Below are 20,341 nucleotides of genomic sequence, written 5' to 3' on the forward strand. Positions count from 1 at the left end.
GTCGAGTCAGTTTGGTGTGACATAAGCATTGGGAGATCAAAATTGAGAGTAGGGGTGTGCTATAGGCCTAATGACTCTGATGAGTATAATAAGAAACTGTACAGGGAAATATAGTGGGCTAGTAAATCAGACAGTCTTATAATGGGGGATTTTAAATTCCCAGATATTGACCGGAATTTGTGGGTTGGTCACTCACACACTAGCAAGGCTTTTGTGGATTTATTGGATGATTGTTTTCTACATCAGTATGTTCGGGAGGCAACTAGAGGGAGTAATACTCTTGATCTGATTATCAGTAGTGATTCTTAATGCATTAAGAATCTGCAGATAAAGGAACCACTAGGTGGCAGTGATCACAGTGTGCTGAAGTGAGATTTACTCAAAGAGGTAACAACCATCAGGGGTCATTACCTCTTTGGGTTTTTGCTTTTGTAAAGGTGACTACGATGGTCTGAGACAATATTTTTATTATTATTATTAGCCATATAGTGCAAGGAAGCCTGAGGCTTGTGCTGCAAAAAAAAAATCTGAATTACCCTCGGGGGGGGGGGAGTCAGAAGTAGAAGGGAATCAACAAGAAAGAGAAGAATGATGATATCCAGCTCAGGACCCTGGGTGTGCCAAGACCATACTCACCAGATGTGAGCCTGTGGGGTCTTACAGTGGGACTAACTGATGATGTTACCAACAGCAAATTCAAAATGGGACGCATTCAAAGAACTAATCTTGGAAGCTACTAGGCTTTACATACCAACTAAGAAATAATGCTCGCGGTTTAGGCCTAAATGGATGTCAGATGAACTAATAAGACATATGGGAGAGAAGAAAAATGCATGGGATACAAAAAAAATTAATGGGTGATATGGAAGCCTATGATAGATATAAGCTGGTCTGTAACCAAGTCACAAAGAAGATTAGGCAGGCAAAGGCAGATTATGAGAAATCCTTGGCAAAGGATGCAAAGAAAAACAGAAAAGAGTTCTTTACCTATGTAAACTCTAGAAGGAAAGTGATGAATCAGATTGATCCACTGGATATTGACGGTTCAACAGTTGAGGATCCTACTCAGGTGGCTAACAAACTAAACGAGTATTTTGCATCTGCATTCACACATGAGTTATTCAGGAAGGAGAATGCCAGAGGTGAGTTAAACTCTGGCAGTGAGCTGGATGATTTTGTAATACTGAGAGTAAAGTGGAGGAGAAATTGTTGAAGATAAACACAAGAAAGACACCAGGGGTGGATGGGATCTATCCAGTTATATTAAAGGAGGCAGCAAAGGAAGTAAGCAAACCCTTAGCCATAATTATGAGAGCTTCTTTGGACTCAGGGGAGGTACCCATAGACTGGAGATGTGCAAATGTGACCCCATTTCACAAAGGAGGATCAAAGGCTGACACAAGTAATTATAGACCTGTGAGTTTATCTTCTGTTCGAGGAAAATTAATGGAGGTTTGTTATTGTTATTTGGTTTTCAGGAGCATTAGCAACTAAGGCCATATTGTGCCGGGGATACGCGGTGGTCATTCCCTGACCTTTCCACATCATCCGTATTTGGTGGGCACGGGCTTGAATCCCAGTCTAATCAAGAAGCGTGTGCTACGCACTGCTGCTCCTGCCCACCTGGCTAGGGAGGCGCCAAATTAATGGAGGCACTGGTGAAAGAAGCACTGCAGGATAATCTACACAAGACTTCAGTTATAGCTCGAACACAGCATTGTTTTGTTAAGGGAAAGTCTTGCCTGACCAGGCCGACCGGGCTAGCCGGGTGGGTCAAGTGCCTGCCTGGCAACGCAAAGGTCGCAGGTTCGAATCCTGCCTCAGGCTTGGATCAGAGTACTGCAAAATCCTTGGGAGGTGCATTATGGCTACAGAAGCCGATGCGCCAACAACTAAATAAAATAAACAAACAAACTTGCCTGACCAATTCGATTGGATTCTATGATTCAGTCACAAAATAACTGGATGCAGGGAATAACTTTGATATTATATATTTGGATCTTAGAAAGGCTTTTCATACTGTTACACATGGAAGACTGCTGCACAAATTGGAGCAGTGTGGCATTGGAGTCAAATTGCTGCTATGGATAAAGGGATGGTTGAGGGGGAGAAGGCATAGAGTGGTAATCAATGGACACTGCTCATTGTAGAATAATGTTATTAGTGGAGTCCCTTTGGGTTCAGTGTTGAGTCCATTATTGTTTTCTGTATATATAAATGATATTGATGATGGTATATCAAACTTAATGTCCAAGTTTGCAGAAGATACAAAGATACCGGATATCATCATTCTCTCTCTCTCTCTCAGAATTTTTATTTGGCTGGTGCAGCATAAGCCTCAGGCTTCCTTGCACCATTTGGGTAATAATACTAATAATAATAATAATAATATGCTGATGCAACAGGATCTGGAAAGGTTGAGCAGATGGGCTGAGAGGTGAAGATGGGCAAATGAAGTTTAACATTGACAAATGTAAAGTACTACATATGGAAAACAGCAACCCCAGAGCAATATATCAACTCTGTTGTACTACACTGACAGTGGTAGAGAATGAAAAGGACCTTGGGGTAATTGTGCAGGCAGATATGAAGTTCTCTGAGCAGTGCAGACGGGCTGCAAGAGTAGCTCATAGTGTCTTGTCAATGATATACAGGAATTTTTCTAGTAGGGATAAGGAGGTGATTATTCCCTTGTATAAGGCAATGGTCAGGCCACAACTTGAGTACTATATACAGGTCTATTATTTCAAGAAGGATGTAGAGCTGCTGGAACGAGTACAGAGACGGGCAACAAGATTAGTGAATGGAACAAAGGGTTACTCTTACGAAGAAAGGCTTAAGTTTTGCAAATTACAGTGTCTAGAGACTAGGCACCGGCGAGGTGATCTGATAGAGGTGTATAAAGCCTTGAATGGTTTGAGCATGCGCAATGCCGATGGGATTCTTGCTCTTGCTCAGAATAATCACCTGAAAGGTCATAAATTCAGATTGATGAAAGATAGATGTGCGGAAATTTGCCTTTTGCCAGCAGTTTTCTTGCATCATATGCCTCTACTAATCTAATGCTAACAACAACTTTGTCTCTTTCCACTTTGGGTACTGTGGGTTGTATTTCTTCTTGCTGTTCCTGCTCTGGTTCCGTATTGACCATATTCTTTGTTCTTTGTAGTTGATTGCTCTAATCCTGCTTGATTTTTTCCAAGATGGCAGGAGCTATAAGGTTGTTTTTGATGATGGGCCTTCTTTATTCCGCTAATCGTTGTTCAGTGACCTGAATATCTGGGAATCGTTCTAATCACATGGTATGTATTTGCGACCTGTACATTGTCATATCGGTATCTAGCCTGGTTATTTCATAGTATGCTCGCGTGATGTATGTATTCATTTCGATGCTCCAATTCATGTGTTGGCATCTTCTTTCTTCCTGGGTGGTCACTAGCGCAGTTGCGCAGGAAGCACTTCAGTTGGTGGGGCTGGATGGTTTTGCCCTTCTCTTGTGGTAGCCATACAGGGGACTGCACCACTTGCTCTACTGTCTTGCTTGGGAGACTCTCTCCAACTTTTCGAACTGACCCCTCTGCCTAAGGCCTGAATGCGGGTGACTTTATCCTGCGCCACACTCTATGCAGTATGATTAATATTTCTCTGTGACATCATCCATCTATGGAGGTGGACTTGTTTGGCTTCGGTTTATGTCCAGTGGGGTTTTGTTTTTTTAGTTCTCACAGGTGAAACCAGATGGCACCATTATCTGCCTCAGCTGTCACTCCGACCTACGAGAAGTTAAGCCCCATGGAGCAAATTTCGCAATGTTTTTCTTTTATTGTTATTATTATTATATCGGTCTCCTAGCTTAATAGAGTCGCGTTTACTTCCACCAAGGCATGATTGGAACCCGGGTCAATCAGGCTGGTAGTCCAATGTCTTAACCACTGGGCCATCACACCGCTTTTATTGTTATCATTATTATTGTTGCTCTTATATTATTTCTCCCTGATTGGGGGATTTCACTCCGTGACGGGTACTGTTACCAAGTACACAGGGTGGTTGTAATGTCTGGTGTTACTGTTGGTCAAGCAACTCTCTGACTATCCTACAGGTGTTCAGGATTGTGACTTCTGGAGTTTTTTGTAGGTGTTCTCTGGGAGACCTATTGCTGCTAGGCTGCTATGAAGACCCTTTTGCACCTTTATTATTATTATTGTGCAAGGCAGCCTGAGGCATATGCTGTAATGGCCAAAAAAAAATTTCTGAGTTGCCCTGATAGAGAAAGAGAGAGAAGTAGAAAGGAATCACCAAGAAAGAGAAGAATGATGATATCCAGCTCACGACCCTGGTTGTGCCAAGTCCATACTCACCGGATGTGAGCCCCTGAGGTTATATTTCTTCCAAAGTTGAATTGGTTTAACTTAAAATATTTATTAGAAAATACGAAGTTGTGAACTCACCACAATCATTTTGTCCCATCTCATTAATTCTCTTGAAAATTCTGTTTTGTTTTCAAAAATTTAATCACTGATTGATTGATATCCGACTTTCATTAATCCTTAGTCTCATGCAGTTTCGGTCACTTCTACTTATTGTTGTTATGGGTGTTTCTGGCACAAGGGCTACTTAGGCCATATTGTGCCTCCTTCAACTAGTAATCAAATGAGAACTTTAGACAAATGCAAGAACAGTCTTAACCTGCATATCTCCATATTTCTTGTATGAAAGCATACATAGATATTTACTATAAATTAAAGTTCAAATTGAACACTTCTCACTCTTTGTTTATTGGTTGGTTCTAAGTAATAATTACAAAATTGGTCAAATTAAGTAAGCCATCCTCCACAATTGTGACGATGTTTCAGACCCACTTTGAAATTTGTTTTCAAGTATAAGAGAAAAAAGAAGACAGATAGACAGATATTCTAATCAGATAGGTAAGTAAGTATAAAAATTGTTTAAAGCAAAATAAAATACAAATTCTAATCAGATTAAAAGTAATACAGATGGAAGTTTGAAAGAGATAGATATTCTAATGAACTAACAAAAACTGATGTTGCTTACTATTGAACCTCTGTATACATAGAAATATTTATTATAGGTATTACGTAGTGCTTCCATTTGGTCAGCTGGCATAAGAACAACTGAACGTTCTATACACAATGCATATATTGAGGCTATTCGGAATTCCAAATATTTTATCTATATTGAGGTTAGTGCATAAATAATAATTTTTTATTACTTTTTTTTAAAATATTCTTCATAAAATAGAAAGGGTGCAAGAATTTTTGCTGATGCTATCGAGGCAGTGTTAGGTGGGTCGGAAAACTGCTAGCTTGGGAGGAGACAAAGATCAATAGATTGACAGTAGCCACTGGCAGAGGTGAAAGAGATTCTTGCACTGCTTCTATTAGAATGAGCAGAAGCCTGAAAAACAAGATGCTTGATATTTCAGAGACTGCTGGGAGCCATTGCGGTACAAGTAAACACATGGGTTGTGTTAGCGTAGCTAAGAATAGAAACAGGTGCAGGTATACTTGCGTGTACACAAATGCTAGGAGTTTAGTAAATAAATTAGATGAATTTGAGGTATTGCTCAAAACATCAAAGGCAGATATTGTTGGGATATCAGAGATGTGGTGTCACACAGATATAAGTAATGCGAAACTGGAATTTGGGGAATACAATGTGTATAGAAAGGATAGACAGGACAGGAGGGGAGGAGGGGTTATGCTATTAATTAAGAAACACATAAAGTCCAAGGAAGTGAAGCCAGTCGACATCGATGGACAGGGCAGTGTCGAGTCAGTTTGGTGTGACATAAGCATAGGGAAATCAAAATTGAGAGTAGAAGTGTGCTATAGGCCTAATGACTCTGATGAGTATAATAAGATATTGTACAGGGAAATAGAGTGGGCCAGTAAATCAGAGAGTCTTATAATGGGGGATTTTAATTTCCCAGATATTGACTGGAATTTGTGGGTTGGTCACTCGCACACTAGCAAGGCTTTTTTGGATTTATTGGATGATTGTTTTCTACATCAGCATGTTCGTGAGGCAACAAGAGGGAGCAATACTCTTGATCTGATTATCAGTAGTGATTCTTCATGCATTAAGAATCTGCAGATAAATGAACCACTAGGTGGCAGTGATCACAGTGTGTTGAAGTGGGATTTACTCAAGGAGGTAACTACCATCAGAGGTAAAGGGAAGGGTTTATGTTTTCGTAAAGGCGACTATGATGGACTGAGACAGTATTTAAATTCTATACAGTGGGACCAACTGATGACGTTACCAACAGCAAACTCAAAATGGGAAGCATTCAAGGAACTAATATTGGAGGCTACCAGGCTTTACATACCAACTAAGAAATATTGTTCGAGGTTTAGGCCTAAATGGTTGTCAGATGAACTAATGAGACATGTGACAGAGAAGAAAAATGCATGGGATACATACAAATTAATGGGTGACATGGAAGCCTATGATAGATATAAGTTGGTCTGTAACCAAGTTACAAAGGAGATTAGGCAGGCAAAGGCAGACTACGAAAAATCTTTGGCAAAGGATGCAAAGAAAAACAGAAAAGAGTTCGTTACATATTTAAACTCAAGAAGGAAAGGGATGAATCAGATTGGTCCACTGGATATTGATGGTTCAACAGTTGAGGATCCTGCTCAGGTGGCTAACAATCTAAACGAGTATTTTGCATCTACATTCACGCATGAGGAGTTATTCAGGAAGGAGAATGATGTAGGTAAAGTAAACATTGGCAGTAAGCTGGATGATTTTGTAATAACTGAGAGGAAAGTGGAGGTGAGATTGTTGAGGATAAACATAAAAAAGGCACCTGGGGTGGATGGAATCTATCCAGTTATATTAAAGGAGGCAGCAAAGGAAGTAAGCAAACCCCTAGCCATAATTATGAGAGCTTCTTTGGACTCAGGGGAGGTACCCATAGACTGGAGATGCAAAATGTAACCCCAATTCACAAAGGAGGATCAAAGGCTGACACAAGTAATTATAGACCTGTTAGTTTAACTTCTGTTCCAGGTAAATTAATGGAGGTACTGGTTAAAGAAGCACTGCAGGATCATCTAGACAAGAATTCAGTTATAGCTCAGACGCAGCATGGTTTTGTTAAGGGCAGGTCTTGCCTGACCAATTTGATTGGATTCTATGATGTAGTCACAAAAGAACTGGATGCAGGGAATAACTTTGATATTATATATTTGGATCTTAGAAAGGCTTTTGATACTGTTGCACATGGAAGACTGCTGCACAAATTGGAGCAGTGTGGCATTGGAGGCAAATTGCTGCTATGGATAAGGGGATGGTTGAGTGGCAGAAGACAGAGAGTGGTAATCAATGGACACTGCTCAACGTGGACTAATGTTATTAGTTTAGTTGCTCAGGGTTCAGTGTTGGGTCCATTGTTGTTTTCTGTATTTATAAATGATATTGATGATGGTGTATCAGGCTTAATGTCCAAGTTTGCAGACGATACCAAGGTTGGCAGGATTGTTAAGGACACTACTGATACTATGCTGCTGCAACAGGATCTGGAAAGGTTGAGCAGATGGGCTGAGAGGTGGCAAATGAAGTTTAACATTGACAAATGTAAAGTACTACATATGGGAAACAGTAACCCCAGATCAACGTATCAACTCTGTGGTACTACGCTGACAGTGGTAGAGAATGAAAAGGACCTGGGGGTAATTGTGCAGGCAGATATGAAGTTCTCTGAGCAGTGCAGACGAGCTGCAAGAGTAGCTCATGGTGTCTTGTCAATGATATACAGGAATTTTTCTAGCAGGGATAAGGAGGTGATTATTCCCTTGTATAAGGCAATGGTTAGGCCACATCTTGAGTACTGTATACAGGTCTGGAGGCCTCATTTCAAGAAGGATGTAGAGCTGCTGGAACGGGTACAGAGAAGGGCAACAAGATTAGTGAATGGAGCAAAGGGTTGCTTCTTACGAAGAAAGGCTTAAGTTTTGCAAATTACAGAGTCTGGAGACTAGGCACCGGCGAGGTGATCTGATAGAGGTGTACAAAGCCTTGAATGGTTTGAGCATGCTCAATGCCAATGGGATTCTTCATCTTGCTCAGAATAATCACCTCAGAGGGCATAAATTCAAATTGAGGAAGGACGGATGTCGGATAGATGTGCGGAAATTTGCCTTTGGCCAGCGGGTGGTTGGTTGGTGGAACCGTCTTCCATCACTTGTTGTTGAAGTTGATAGCCTAAACAAATTTAAAGCTCAACTGGACAGGTATTTCAAACGAACGGAGGGGTGAAATGGGAGTGGTGTGTGTTTTTTTTTTTTTTTTGCCTGATTCTGAATAAGCTTGCTTTCTTGCATCATATGCCTCTACTAATGCTAATGCTAAAATAAAACTATGACTAACATCATAACTTACTTAATGATGTGTAATGATTTTGTTATTCTTGTTTTAGTAAGATCAAAAGTATGAACAACATATGAAGTGTGTACTAACTAAGCTGTTACTTTAATAAAAAAAAAAAAGAAAAAGAAAAGAAACCTTTATTGTACCTATCTAGTTTAAATCATTTTAGGAAATATTCCAGTAACTGAAAAACACTGCCTTCCATTGGAAGCACTTTCCAAATGCACAGTTTTCTTTTTAATTCAAAAAACAAAGTAGCAGCATGCTTTGTAAATAGTCACATCTCATCTCATCTCAATAGATTACTGCCTATATACACACAAATACTGGGTAAACAAACAAAAAAATTTTAGATAGGCTTACTAAACCAGTTAGTAACTGATTAACATTACTTTATAATATGAGGCAATCCCAGCATACCACAGGAAGCACACACACTTGTATGGTATTCTATGTTTTATTGACTTAATTGTTATATTAAATTATTTTCTATAAGTAGCTCCTTGGTTTATTTTGAAAGTTAATTAATACTTAGTGTTCGTAGATTTACCGTTCGTAACGTGCCACCATTGTTATATGACACAATATATATCCCAAACTAGAGGGGGAAGGTTTAAGGTAAAACTAGATAGCGAAACACAACAGCACGGTATTAGAAATCTGTTAGCTTAGTATAGTATTATCAATTAATCAGTAAAATTTATTAATCCTGTTAAACTTCATTGTTGATTAAATTGTACTTTTTTTTTAACTAAATACATATAACAACTTAGATTTTACAAACGTAACATTATTAATTAATACATATAACTTGATAGGAGATACGGAAGTTATATAATGAAACTTGGAGATAATACTCGATACTGAAAAAAAAAAAAAAAATATATATATATATATATATAGTGTTATAACTGCATTGGGATATAAGTTTAGGGTCATAATTTTGTATTAAAATTGAAATTTTATCATGACCAGATTTTGATTCAGTTTCAGAGCAGAAAAGAAAAAAGGCTCAAGACCAGAGCAGCAAAGCAAAAGGCTCAAGCCTCAGTTCTCCCCTTAGGATATTGGGGGCAGATATTGGGGGCAGTTGTCCTCTGAATTGCAGCCTTTTAAAATGTACTGCTTGTTTGATGTTTGTGGAGCAATCAGGGACTGGACATGATATTGCCAAGGGGAATGTCTTTATGTGTGCACAATGTAAGAATTGTGAGGAAATCAGCCGACAACTCAGCATTGTTATCGGCCTATATGAGAGCTTGAAGGACAGATTGGATGTTCTTGAATGATCTAAATCGAGGAGCCCATCAAGCTCTCAGCTGCCCACATCAACACCAGAGCTTGCACTCAAACATCACACAACACAGCAGCAACCCCCATTGCAGAATGCACTGGTCCCTCAGGAACTAGTAGTTGTCGGTGACTCTGTTGTCAGGGAAACAGGGAACACATTGTGCAAAAGGATAGGCGAATAGTCTGCCAGGGGCAAAGGTTCATAATATTGTAGACCAGATATCATCTTTTAAGGGCACAAAAGGTGATATTGTTGGCATTAATGATATTAAGGGTAGGAGATAAGCGGAATTACATAACAAGTATTTAAGCTCACTGGTGAAAAAAAGGCGTGAATTAGGGTTGAATTTGAAACCGCCTGCAATTCTGCTAAGACACGATAGGAGGGAGTATATGATGAGAGCCTTGTTGATCAATTCGGCCCTGGAGAGATTGTGCAAGGCTCAAGGGGTAAAATTTTTCTCAGCCTGGTCTGTGCTTGTTAACAGGAGAGACTGCTTCTATAGGGATGGGACTTAAATAAAAAGGGTGCAAGAATATTTGCTGATGCTATCGAGCCAGTGTTAGGTGGGTCGAAAAACTGCTAGCTTGGAGGAATACATGGACTAATAGATTAACAGTAGCCTCTGGCAGAGGTGAAAGTGATTCTTGCACTGCTTCTATCAGAATGAGCAGCAGCCTGGAAAACAAGATGTAGGGGATTTCAGAGAATGCTGGCAGTCATTGCAATACAAGTAAACACATGGGTTGTGTTAGGGTAGCTAAGAATAGGAACAGGTGCATGTATACATGCTTGTACACCAATGCTAGGAGTTTGATAAATAAATTTGATGAATTTCAGGTGTTGGTCAAAACATCAAAGGCAGATATTGTTGGGATTTCAGACACATGGTGTCACACAGATATAAGAAATGCAAAAATGGAATTTGGAGAGTAAAATGAGTACAGGAAGAATATACAGGATAAGAAGGGAGGAGAGGTTATGCTATTAGTTAAGAAACACATAAAATCCAAGGAAAGACAGCCAGTCGACAGTGCAGTGTCGAGTCACAACAGTGCAGTGTCGAGTCAATTTTGTGTGACATAAGCACTGGGAATTCAAAATTAAGAGTAGGAGTAATCTGTCGTTGCTTCTGAATAGTATAATAAACAACTGTACAGGGAAATAGAGTGGGCCAGTAAATCAGAGAGTCTTATAATGGAGGATTTTAATTTACCAGATATTGACTGGAATTTGGGGGTTGGTCTCTCACACACTAGCAAAGCTTTTGTGGATTTATTGGATGATTGTTTTTTCCACAGCAGCAGCATGTTTGGGAACTAACTACAGGGAGTAATACTCTTGATCTGATTATCAATAGTGATTTTTCATGCATAAGAATCTGTAGATAAAGGCACCACTATGTGGCAGTGATCACAGTGTGCTGAAGTGAGATTTACTCAAAGAGGCAATTACCATCAGGGGTAAAGTGAACGGTTTTTGCTTTCGTAAAGGCAAATACAGAGGTTTGAGACAGTATTTAAATTCTATACGGTGGGACCAACTGATGATGTTACCAAAAGCAAATTCAAAATGGGAAGCATTCAAAGAATTAATCTTGGAAGCTACTAGGCTTTTCAAACCTACTAAGAAAAATTATTCAAGGTTTAGGCCAAAATGGATGTCAGATGAACTAATGAGACATGTGGCAGAGAAGAAATATGCATGGGATACATATAAATTAATAGGTGACATGGAAGCCTATGATAATGTAAGGTGTTCTGTAACCAAGTCACAAAGGAGGTTAGGCAGGCAAAGGCAGATTATGAGAAATCATTGGCAAAGGATGCATAGAAAAACAGAAACGAGTTCTTTCCTTATGTAAACTCTAGAAGGAAGTGGATGAATCAGATTGGTCCACTGGATATTGATGGTTCAATTGTTGATGATTCTGCACAGGTAGCTAACAAACTAAATGAGTATTTTGCATTTACATTCAAGCATCAGGAGTTATTCCGTGAGGGGAATGCCAGGGGTGAATTAAACTATGGCAATGAGCTAGATTATTTTGTAATAAAGGAGAGCAAACTGGAGGAGAAATTGTTGAAGATAAACATAAGAAAGGCACCTGTGGTGGATGGGATCTATCCAGTTATATTAAAGGAGGCAACAAAGGAAGTTAGCAAACCCTTAGCCATAATTATGACAGCTTCCTTGGACTCAGGGGAGGTACCTGTGGATGGGAGAAGTGCAAATGTGACCCAAATTCATGAAGGAGGATCAAAGGGCAGCACAAGTAATTACAGACCTGTTAGTTTAACTTCTGTTCCAGGGAAATTAATGAATGGACTGGTTAAAGAAGCACTGCAGGATCATCTGGACTAGACTTCAGTTATAGTTCGGACACAGCATGGTTTTGTGAAGGGGAAGTCTTGTCTGACCAATTTGATTGGATACTATGATGGTCTCAAAAGAACTAGATGCAGGGAATAACTTTGATATTATATACTTGGATCTTAGAAAGGCTTTTGATACTGTTGCACATGGAAGACTGCTGCTCAAATTGGACCAGTGTGGCATTGGAGGCAAATTGCTGCTATGGATAAAGGGGTGGTTGAGGGGGAGAAGACAGAGAGTGGTAATCAATGGACACTGCTCATCGTGGACTAATGTTATTAGTGGAGTCCGCCAGGGTTCAGTGTTGGGTCCATTGTTGTTTTCTGTATTCATTAATGATATTGATGATAGTATATTAGGCTTAATATCCAAGTTTGCAGACATTGCAGAAGGTTAATGACACTAATGACAGTACGCTGCTGCAACAGGATCTAGAAAAGCTGAGAGGTGGCAACTGAAGTTTAACATTGATAAATGTAAAGTACTACATATGGGGAAACAGTAACCCCAGAGTAACCTATCAACTCTGCGGTGCTACACTGACAGTGGTAGAGAATGAAAAGGACCTGGTGATAATTGTGCAGGCAGATATGAAGTTTTCTGAGCAATGCAAACGGTTTGCAAGAGTAGCTCATGATGTCTTGTCAATGATGTACAGGAATTTTTCTAGAAGGGATAAGGAGGTAATTATCCCCTTGTATAAGGCAATGGTCAGGCCACACCTTGAGTACTGTATACAGGGCTGGAGGCCTCATTTTAAGAAGGATGTAGAGCTGCTGGAGCGAGTGCAGAGAAGGGAACAAGATTAGTGAATGGAACAAAGGGTTGCCCTTATGAAGAAAGGCATAAGTTTTGCAATCTACAGTGTCTGTGGACTAGGCACCTGTGAGGTGATCTGATTGAGGTATATAAAGCCTGGAATTGTTTGAGCATGCTCAGTTCTGTTGGGATTCTTCCTCTTGCTCAAAATAATCCCGTGAAAGGGCATAAATTCAAATTGGGGAAAGTTAGTTGTAGGATAGATGTGCTAGCCAGTCTGTGGTTGATTGCTGGAACAAACTTTCATCTGTCATTGTAGAAGTTGATAGCCTAAATAGATTCAAGGCAGAACTAGATAAACATTTAGAACGAGTGGATGGGTGAAATTAAAAGATTTGTTTTTTTTTGGCTGATGTTATATAAGCTTGCTTTCTTGCATCAAGTGCCTTTACTAATGCTAATGTGTGTATGCAGCTGTGTTAGAAAAAATATAAGGGTGACAAACATAGCATGTAGCCTTTGAGAGCTACCAGTAGATTTTTATGTTTGTACATGCTTTTATTCTATTTATTTACTAATTTTTAATAATAAATAGCCATTTTTATCATTTATATTTTATTTGTATTTTTATTGTATACAAATTTTTAACTGCTGTATCAGTGTGTCAGAGATTCTTTTCTTTGTTTGCTGTTCCTGATCTGAGGTTTTCATCATATGCTATAAATCTCATTTTTAATAAGCAGCATTGTACTGTTTTTATTATGTGTGATAATTTTCATAAAATAGGTTTGGTTTCTGTAAGTTAAGTGTGAATAATTAGGTGAAGTCTGCTTTCTTAACTTGAACAGATATTAAATGATAGCAGTGCTATAAACAACTTACTTTCAACAGTGTTTTAAAGTGCTGTCATATGCAATGTTGAATAGATGATGAAGGTTGGAAAATATGATCTTTGTTGAAACAAATTGTGTGCTTCAAATTACTATATTCACCAAGAGAAGAAATGAAATAGGCATTCAAATTTCCAGTAGACATAGGCTACAAGGAAAAACTTGCTTAGGTAGTTATAAGAGATGTATCAGGTTAGTAAATGGTTATCAAATATGGAATATTAGTTCCATTATATTAGTGCCAGGAGTGTTGTAAAATTAAAAAATAAATGAATTTGAGCTTCTGATCTGTGCAACCATATTAGGTCAAACTTATATTGTAGAGCTGAATGAAACATGATACCATCCAAGGGAAAGGCTGCTTGCAACCAGATCATTTCCAAAATCTAATGAAGTCCAGATGGAAGTTGTGCCTATGTATTATGAGATCACTAGTGGTAAAGGAAAGATGATAGGCAACCTGAATGAGCAATTATATTACTCATAACCTTGTTATGAGTAATATAATTTAATTCTTATAGACTGAAGATTATGAAATGGCAATATACCAAGTGGGATTAGATTTTTGTAACTGGATTACTGTTATTTATTCCATCATATCACAGAGAGTAAATAGGCTCATATATCCTTGACCTGATTCTCACCAAAGATCTGATTAGTATCAAGAATATGATACTGCAGGAACTGATAGTTGTTAGCTACCAGGGTGAGGGCCTCAAATTGAAGGGGGGGGGGTGTTATTTATATAGTGGATTAGCATCTAAAGCAATATGGCCTTAGAAAATCCTTCTCCTTTTCTGTCCATCACTTTCACAAATATTTTTATCAACTCTAGCTTGATGTGCAATGGAGGTAAATAGATTTTTACCTCCATTGACTTATTTTTAACTTATCCACCGAAGGAGAATATGCTACATTTTTCTGGCCTGCTGTAGTTTCTGAACAGTATGACCATTTTTTTCCGTGTAGTGGCAATCGTTCGCTCAGCTTCCCACTTGCATAAAAAGCAGCAGTATTTAGTGTCACCACCTTGCAACCCAGTCAGCAAACTACCACTTTTAGGTCAGTACAGATATTCCATTGTATTCTTGATCGGATATTTTTTCCAAAAGAACTTGTATGTTCTCGTATGTTTTTCCTTTGTGTGAACTGCATGGAAGTCATTGTATTGCATGGGCCAATGATATAGAGGATAATTATTTCCATTATGGAATAAAACTTCTTTCAACCTGACCTTGGAGGAATCAGTGAAAAGCCTCCACTGCTCGGAGACGTGCTCCAGATGTAACTCTTTCATTACTTCCTGGACATTCTTACATAAACCAAAGCACCATCCATGGAGTAATGTTAGATTGCCTCTTCCTATAAAAAAAAAGACACCTTCACACCCTTTTCAAGAAGATTCCACTGCTGCAGCCATGATCCTAATAATCAAGCCTTGGGTTTGGAGAGGTCCAAATCTGTGACAAAATCATTCAATTCTGCCTGAGTGAGTAAGTGCCCCAAAAAAAAACAGAAATATTGGGTTAGTGCAAAAGTAACAATCACTTATGTGAGAGAGAGAGAGAGAGAGAGAGAGAGAGAGAGAGAGAGAGAGAGAGAGAGAGAGAGAGAGAGAGAGAGAATCTTTTATTGCACCACCTTCAATTGTGACAGTAACATGATTGAATCATGTTGTAATTTCCCCTCACGGCCAAAAGGCCAGGGGTTAACACTTATAGAAATGATAACAAGCAGATATATTACAGAAATAAATAAATTGCCAATACAGGGCATAAAACAAATTAAATGAAATAACATCAAGTGATATAAAACATTAATAGGGCAATACAATGACTTCCATAATGGCATTAGATTACATAAAAATATTAAGATGACATAAAATTTACATTAAATAAATACTGGCTTTTCACTATCAAGAGTTTAAATGTCTGGATCTGTACTCATTCTGGATTCTGCATCTTCTAGAGACTCCTTTTCTGATCCTGGATCAGAGTCAAGTTCATAAGTTTCTGGTGGAGTTGACACTGGCATTGTATCATTGTAAGGAACCAGCCTTAGAGCAGAAGGTATGTTGGGATACTGTACTTTATGCTTGGATTTGTCTGAGCAGTGCAAACAGGCAGCAAGAGTAGCTCTTGGGGTCTTGTCAATGATATATAGAAATTTTGCTAGCAGAGATAAGGAGGTGATTATCCTCTTGTATAAGGCAATGGTCAGGCCACAACCTGAGTACTGCATACAAGTCTGGAGGCCTCATTTTAGGAAAGTTATAGAGCTGCTAGAGTGAGTACAGAGAAGGGCAATGAGATGAGTGAGTTGAACAAAGGGTTGCCTGTTACCAAGAAAGTCTTAAGTTCTGAAACGGAGATCCTCAATCAGAGACGAGCCACCTGCAGGGTGGCTCATCTCTGATTGAGGTGTATAAGGCCTTCAATGGTTTGAGCAAGCTCAATACTGATGGGATTGAGCAAGCTCAAACTGCATCTTCTACTTGCTCAGATTCCACACCTGAAGGGCATAAATTCAAATTGAAGAAATTTGCCTATAGCCAGCAGTTGATTGATTGTTGAGATTGATTGTTCCATCTGTTGCCATGGAAGTTGACAACTTAAATGAATTCAAAGCTGAACTAGACAAACTTTTGGGGCGAATGGATGGGTGAAAGGAAGGGTTTTTTTTTTTTTTTTTTTTTTGACTGATCCTATACAAGCTTGCTTTCTTACAGCATATACCTCTACTAATGACCCAAAAAAACCAGAAATATTTGATTAGTGCAAAAGTAACAATCACTTATGTGGTCTCAAGGTTCCCACCATATCACTGGAACAGCAAAATATCAATTTATCACTACCTCTAAGCCAGCCTGTTGATGTCCTTGAACATGAGCTACAGGAAATCTTTGGAGCCCATGCTTTATCTTAATCTCTGACCTTACATACGAGAAATGCATCCAGTTGACATAGATGGACAGCACAATGTTGAGTCAGTTGGGAGTGACATAAGCACTGGGAACGCAAAAATGAGAGTAGGAATGTTATTTGTTATTGTTTGTTATTTGGTTTTCAGGAGCATTAGCAACTAAGGCCATATTGCTCTGCGGAGGATGCAGAAAGGTCATTCCCTGACCTTTCTGCATCCTCCGTATTTGGTGGGCACGGGCTCAAACCCCGGTCTAATCAAGAAGCGTGTGCTATGCACTGCTGCTCCCCCACCTGGCTACGGAGGCGCCCTGGGGAGTAGGAGTGTGTTATAGGCCTAATGACTGTAATGAGTACAACTAACAGTTGTACAGAGAAATAGAATGGGCCATTAAATCAGAATTGTGCTATAATGGGGGATTTTAACTTCCCAGATTTGATCGGAACTTGTGGTTTGGTCATTCGGACACTAGCAAAACTTTTGTGGATTTATTGCATGATTGTTTTCTGCAGCAGCATGTTCGAGAGGCAACCAGAGAGGATAATACTCTTGATCTGGTTATCAGCAGTGATTATTCGTGCATTAAGAATTTGCTAAAGGAACCACTAGGTGGCAGTGATCACAGTGTACTGATGTGGGATTTACTTAAAGATATAATTACCATCAGGGGTATAGGGAAGGTTTTTTACTTCTGTAAAGGTGACCTACACTGGTCTCAGACAGTTTTAAATTCTGTACGGTGGGACTAACTGATGATGTTACCAACAGCAAATTCTAAATGGGAAGCATTCAAGAAGTTAATCATGAAAGATACTAGGCGTTTCATACCGATTAAGAAATATTGTTCAAAGTTTAGGCCTAAATGGATGTCAGATGAACTAATGAAACTCATGGCAGAGAAGGAAAATGCATGGGATGCATATAAATTATCAGGCGACACAGAAACCTATGGCTGATATAAGCTAGTCTGTAATCAAGTCACGAAAGCAGATTACGAGAAATCTTTGGTTAAGGATGCTAAGAAAAACAGCAAGGACTTTTTTTACTTATATAAACTCTAAAAGGAAGGGTATGAACCAGATTGGTCCACTTGATATCGATGGTTCGACTGTTGAACCTGCTCAGATGGCTGATAATCTGAATGAGTATTTTGCATCTACATTCACACATTAGTTACTAAGAGAGAAAAATGCCAGCAGTTTATCAAACTGTAACAGGGTGCTTAATGATTTTGTAATAACTGAGAGCAAAGTAGAGGAGAAATTGTTGAAGTTAAACATAAGAAAGGCACCTGGGGTTGATAGGATATATCCAGTTATATTAAAGGAGGCAGTAAAGGAACTAAGCAAACCATTAGTCATAATTATGAGAGCATCCTTGAACTCAGGGGATATCTGCACCAACTGGAGATATGCAAATATATCCCCAATTCACAAAGGGGGATCTAAGGGTGTCATGATTAATTACAGACCAGTTAGTTTAACTTTTGTTCTGGGTAAAATTATGGAGCCACTGGTTAAAGATGCATTGCAGGATCATCTAGACAAGGCTGCAGCAATAATTCAGGCATGGCATAGGTTTGTTAAGGAAAAGTCTTGTCTGACAAATTTGATTGGATACTATGATGTGGTTACAAAGAAACTAGATGCAAAAAATAATTTTGTTATCATATACTTGGATTTCAGTAAAGCTTTTTACACTATTGCACATGGATGATTACTGTACAGATTACAGCGGTATCAAGGGTAAGTTGCTACAATGGATAAAGGGGTGGTTTAGTGGGAGAAGACAGCGAATGATAATCAATGGGCACTGCTCTTCGTGGACTAATGTTATTAGTGGAGTCCCACAGGGTACGGTATTGGGTCCACTGTTGTTTTGTATATTTATCAATGATATTGATGAATGTATATCAGGCTTAGTATCAAAGTTTGCAGATGATTCAAAGGTTGGTAGGGTTGTTATTAACAGTAATAGCAGTGTGCTACTGCAACAGGATCTAGAAAATTTGGGCAGATGGGCTGAGAAGTGGCAACTGAATTTTAACATTGACAAATGCAAAATACTGTATATGGGTAGAAGTAACTCCAGAGGAATGTACCAACTGTGTGGTACTACACTTTGGGTGGTAGAAAATGAAAAAGACCTGGGATTAATTGTGCAGTCAGATAGGAAGTTTTCTGAGCAATACAGACAGGCTGCCAGCCTGTCTGTATATTATTGTCAATGATACAGTAATTTTGCTAGCAGGGAAAAGGAGGTGATTATTCCTTTGTATACAGTACTACAGTACTGTGTACAGGTCTGGAGGCCTCATTTTCAGAAGATGTAGAGAGAGTTGCTTGAGCGTGTAGAGAGAAGGACAACAAGATTGGTGAGGGGATTGAAGGAGTCCTCTTACCAAGAAAGGATTAAGTTCTGTAAATTGGTGCAGCTGGAGACTAGGCGCCTACGAGGTGATCTGATATGTAATGCCTTGAATGGATTGAATGGATTGAGCACTCTGAATTCTGATTGGATCCTTCTGCTTGCTTAGATTACAAACCTGAGAGAGCATAAATTCAAATTTAGGAAAGATAGTTGTAGAATAGATGTGCAGAAATTTGGCTTTAGCAAGTGGGTGGTTAATTGCTGGAACAAACTTCCATCTGTTGTAGTTTAAGTAAATTCAAGAAGGAACTGGTCAATCTTTTAGAGGAAATGATTGTGTGAAATTGTTTTTGTTTTTTCCTTTTCTGGCTGATGCTACACAAGCTCATACGCTTTCTTTCTTGCATCACATTACTATTACTACTACTACTACTGTAAACTTTCTAGATATATATAGTATTGATATTATTGGTATTAGAATAATCAAAATGATACAAGAAAGTTAGTCCTATTAATCATCAAACAGGAGGAAAAAAAGTGGTAAAAACCTTTTTTTTTTTACTTGGACAGAATCAATTCTTTATCACTCAAGCATTTGGTAATAAAGATGTTTCAAATAAAATTGGGGAAGCTTTATGTGAACGTATACTGAAGGCATACAAGTAAGCATTTTACATTTTTATTTTATTTTGTATTAATTTTATTGTTATATTAATGAAATTAGATTATATGAAAAATTAATAAAGAAATGCAGTAATTCCCCATATTAATTTTGCACCATGCGCCTTGTGTCCAGAAAGGCTATATTACAGTGTATATGTTGTTGTTGTTGTTATTATTGTTATTCCTATTGCTGCTGCTGCTGCGCTAATGATTTGTCTAGCTTATATTTTCATTATTACATGATTTTGTGTATTAAGAAACATTTTGATTTGACATTACATGGTTTTTATGCAGTCAATGACAAACTAATTTTTGAAGAGATGTGTTGGTAGTACTTATATTTATAATTTATTTTATAATTTATATTATGTTTACTGCACTTTATTATATTTATTGCTATTTTTATTAAAATCACCAAAACTCAATTTGCAAAGTTTGATATTCATTGGTAGCTTTTTACTGATGATTTAAAATTTATAAAATTGTTTGTAACATTAGTTCAAGTGACTGATGGTAAGTTCCGCTTTCCTGTACTTACCATCAATTATTCCATTTATATGTGAATAATTTATAATTTCATACAAACAATTTCATGAATATGAATACAATAAAGTACTTATCATTATATTCTATATTTGTATTTATCTCTGGTGTGGCTTGTATGCTACTT

General features: G+C 38.4%; 1 protein-coding gene across 1 annotated transcript in view; it reads left to right on the forward strand.

The window, feature by feature from the left end:
- LOC150076348 (phospholipase D1-like) overlaps positions 1-20,341 on the forward strand; it is a 601,970-nt gene that overhangs the window by 458,559 nt on the left and 123,070 nt on the right. Inside the window, exons 21-22 of the mRNA XM_090387327.1 lie at positions 5,090-5,200; positions 19,579-19,670. Of these exons, the coding sequence (XP_090243453.1) occupies positions 5,090-5,200; positions 19,579-19,670 (203 nt within the window). The remainder of the gene's footprint in view (positions 1-5,089; positions 5,201-19,578; positions 19,671-20,341) is intronic.

This window comes from Mastigoproctus giganteus, chromosome 13 (genome assembly GCF_048544385.1).
Source record: "Mastigoproctus giganteus isolate SK-2022 chromosome 13, ASM4854438v1, whole genome shotgun sequence".
In the NCBI taxonomy this organism is placed as follows: domain Eukaryota; kingdom Metazoa; phylum Arthropoda; class Arachnida; order Uropygi; family Thelyphonidae; genus Mastigoproctus; species Mastigoproctus giganteus.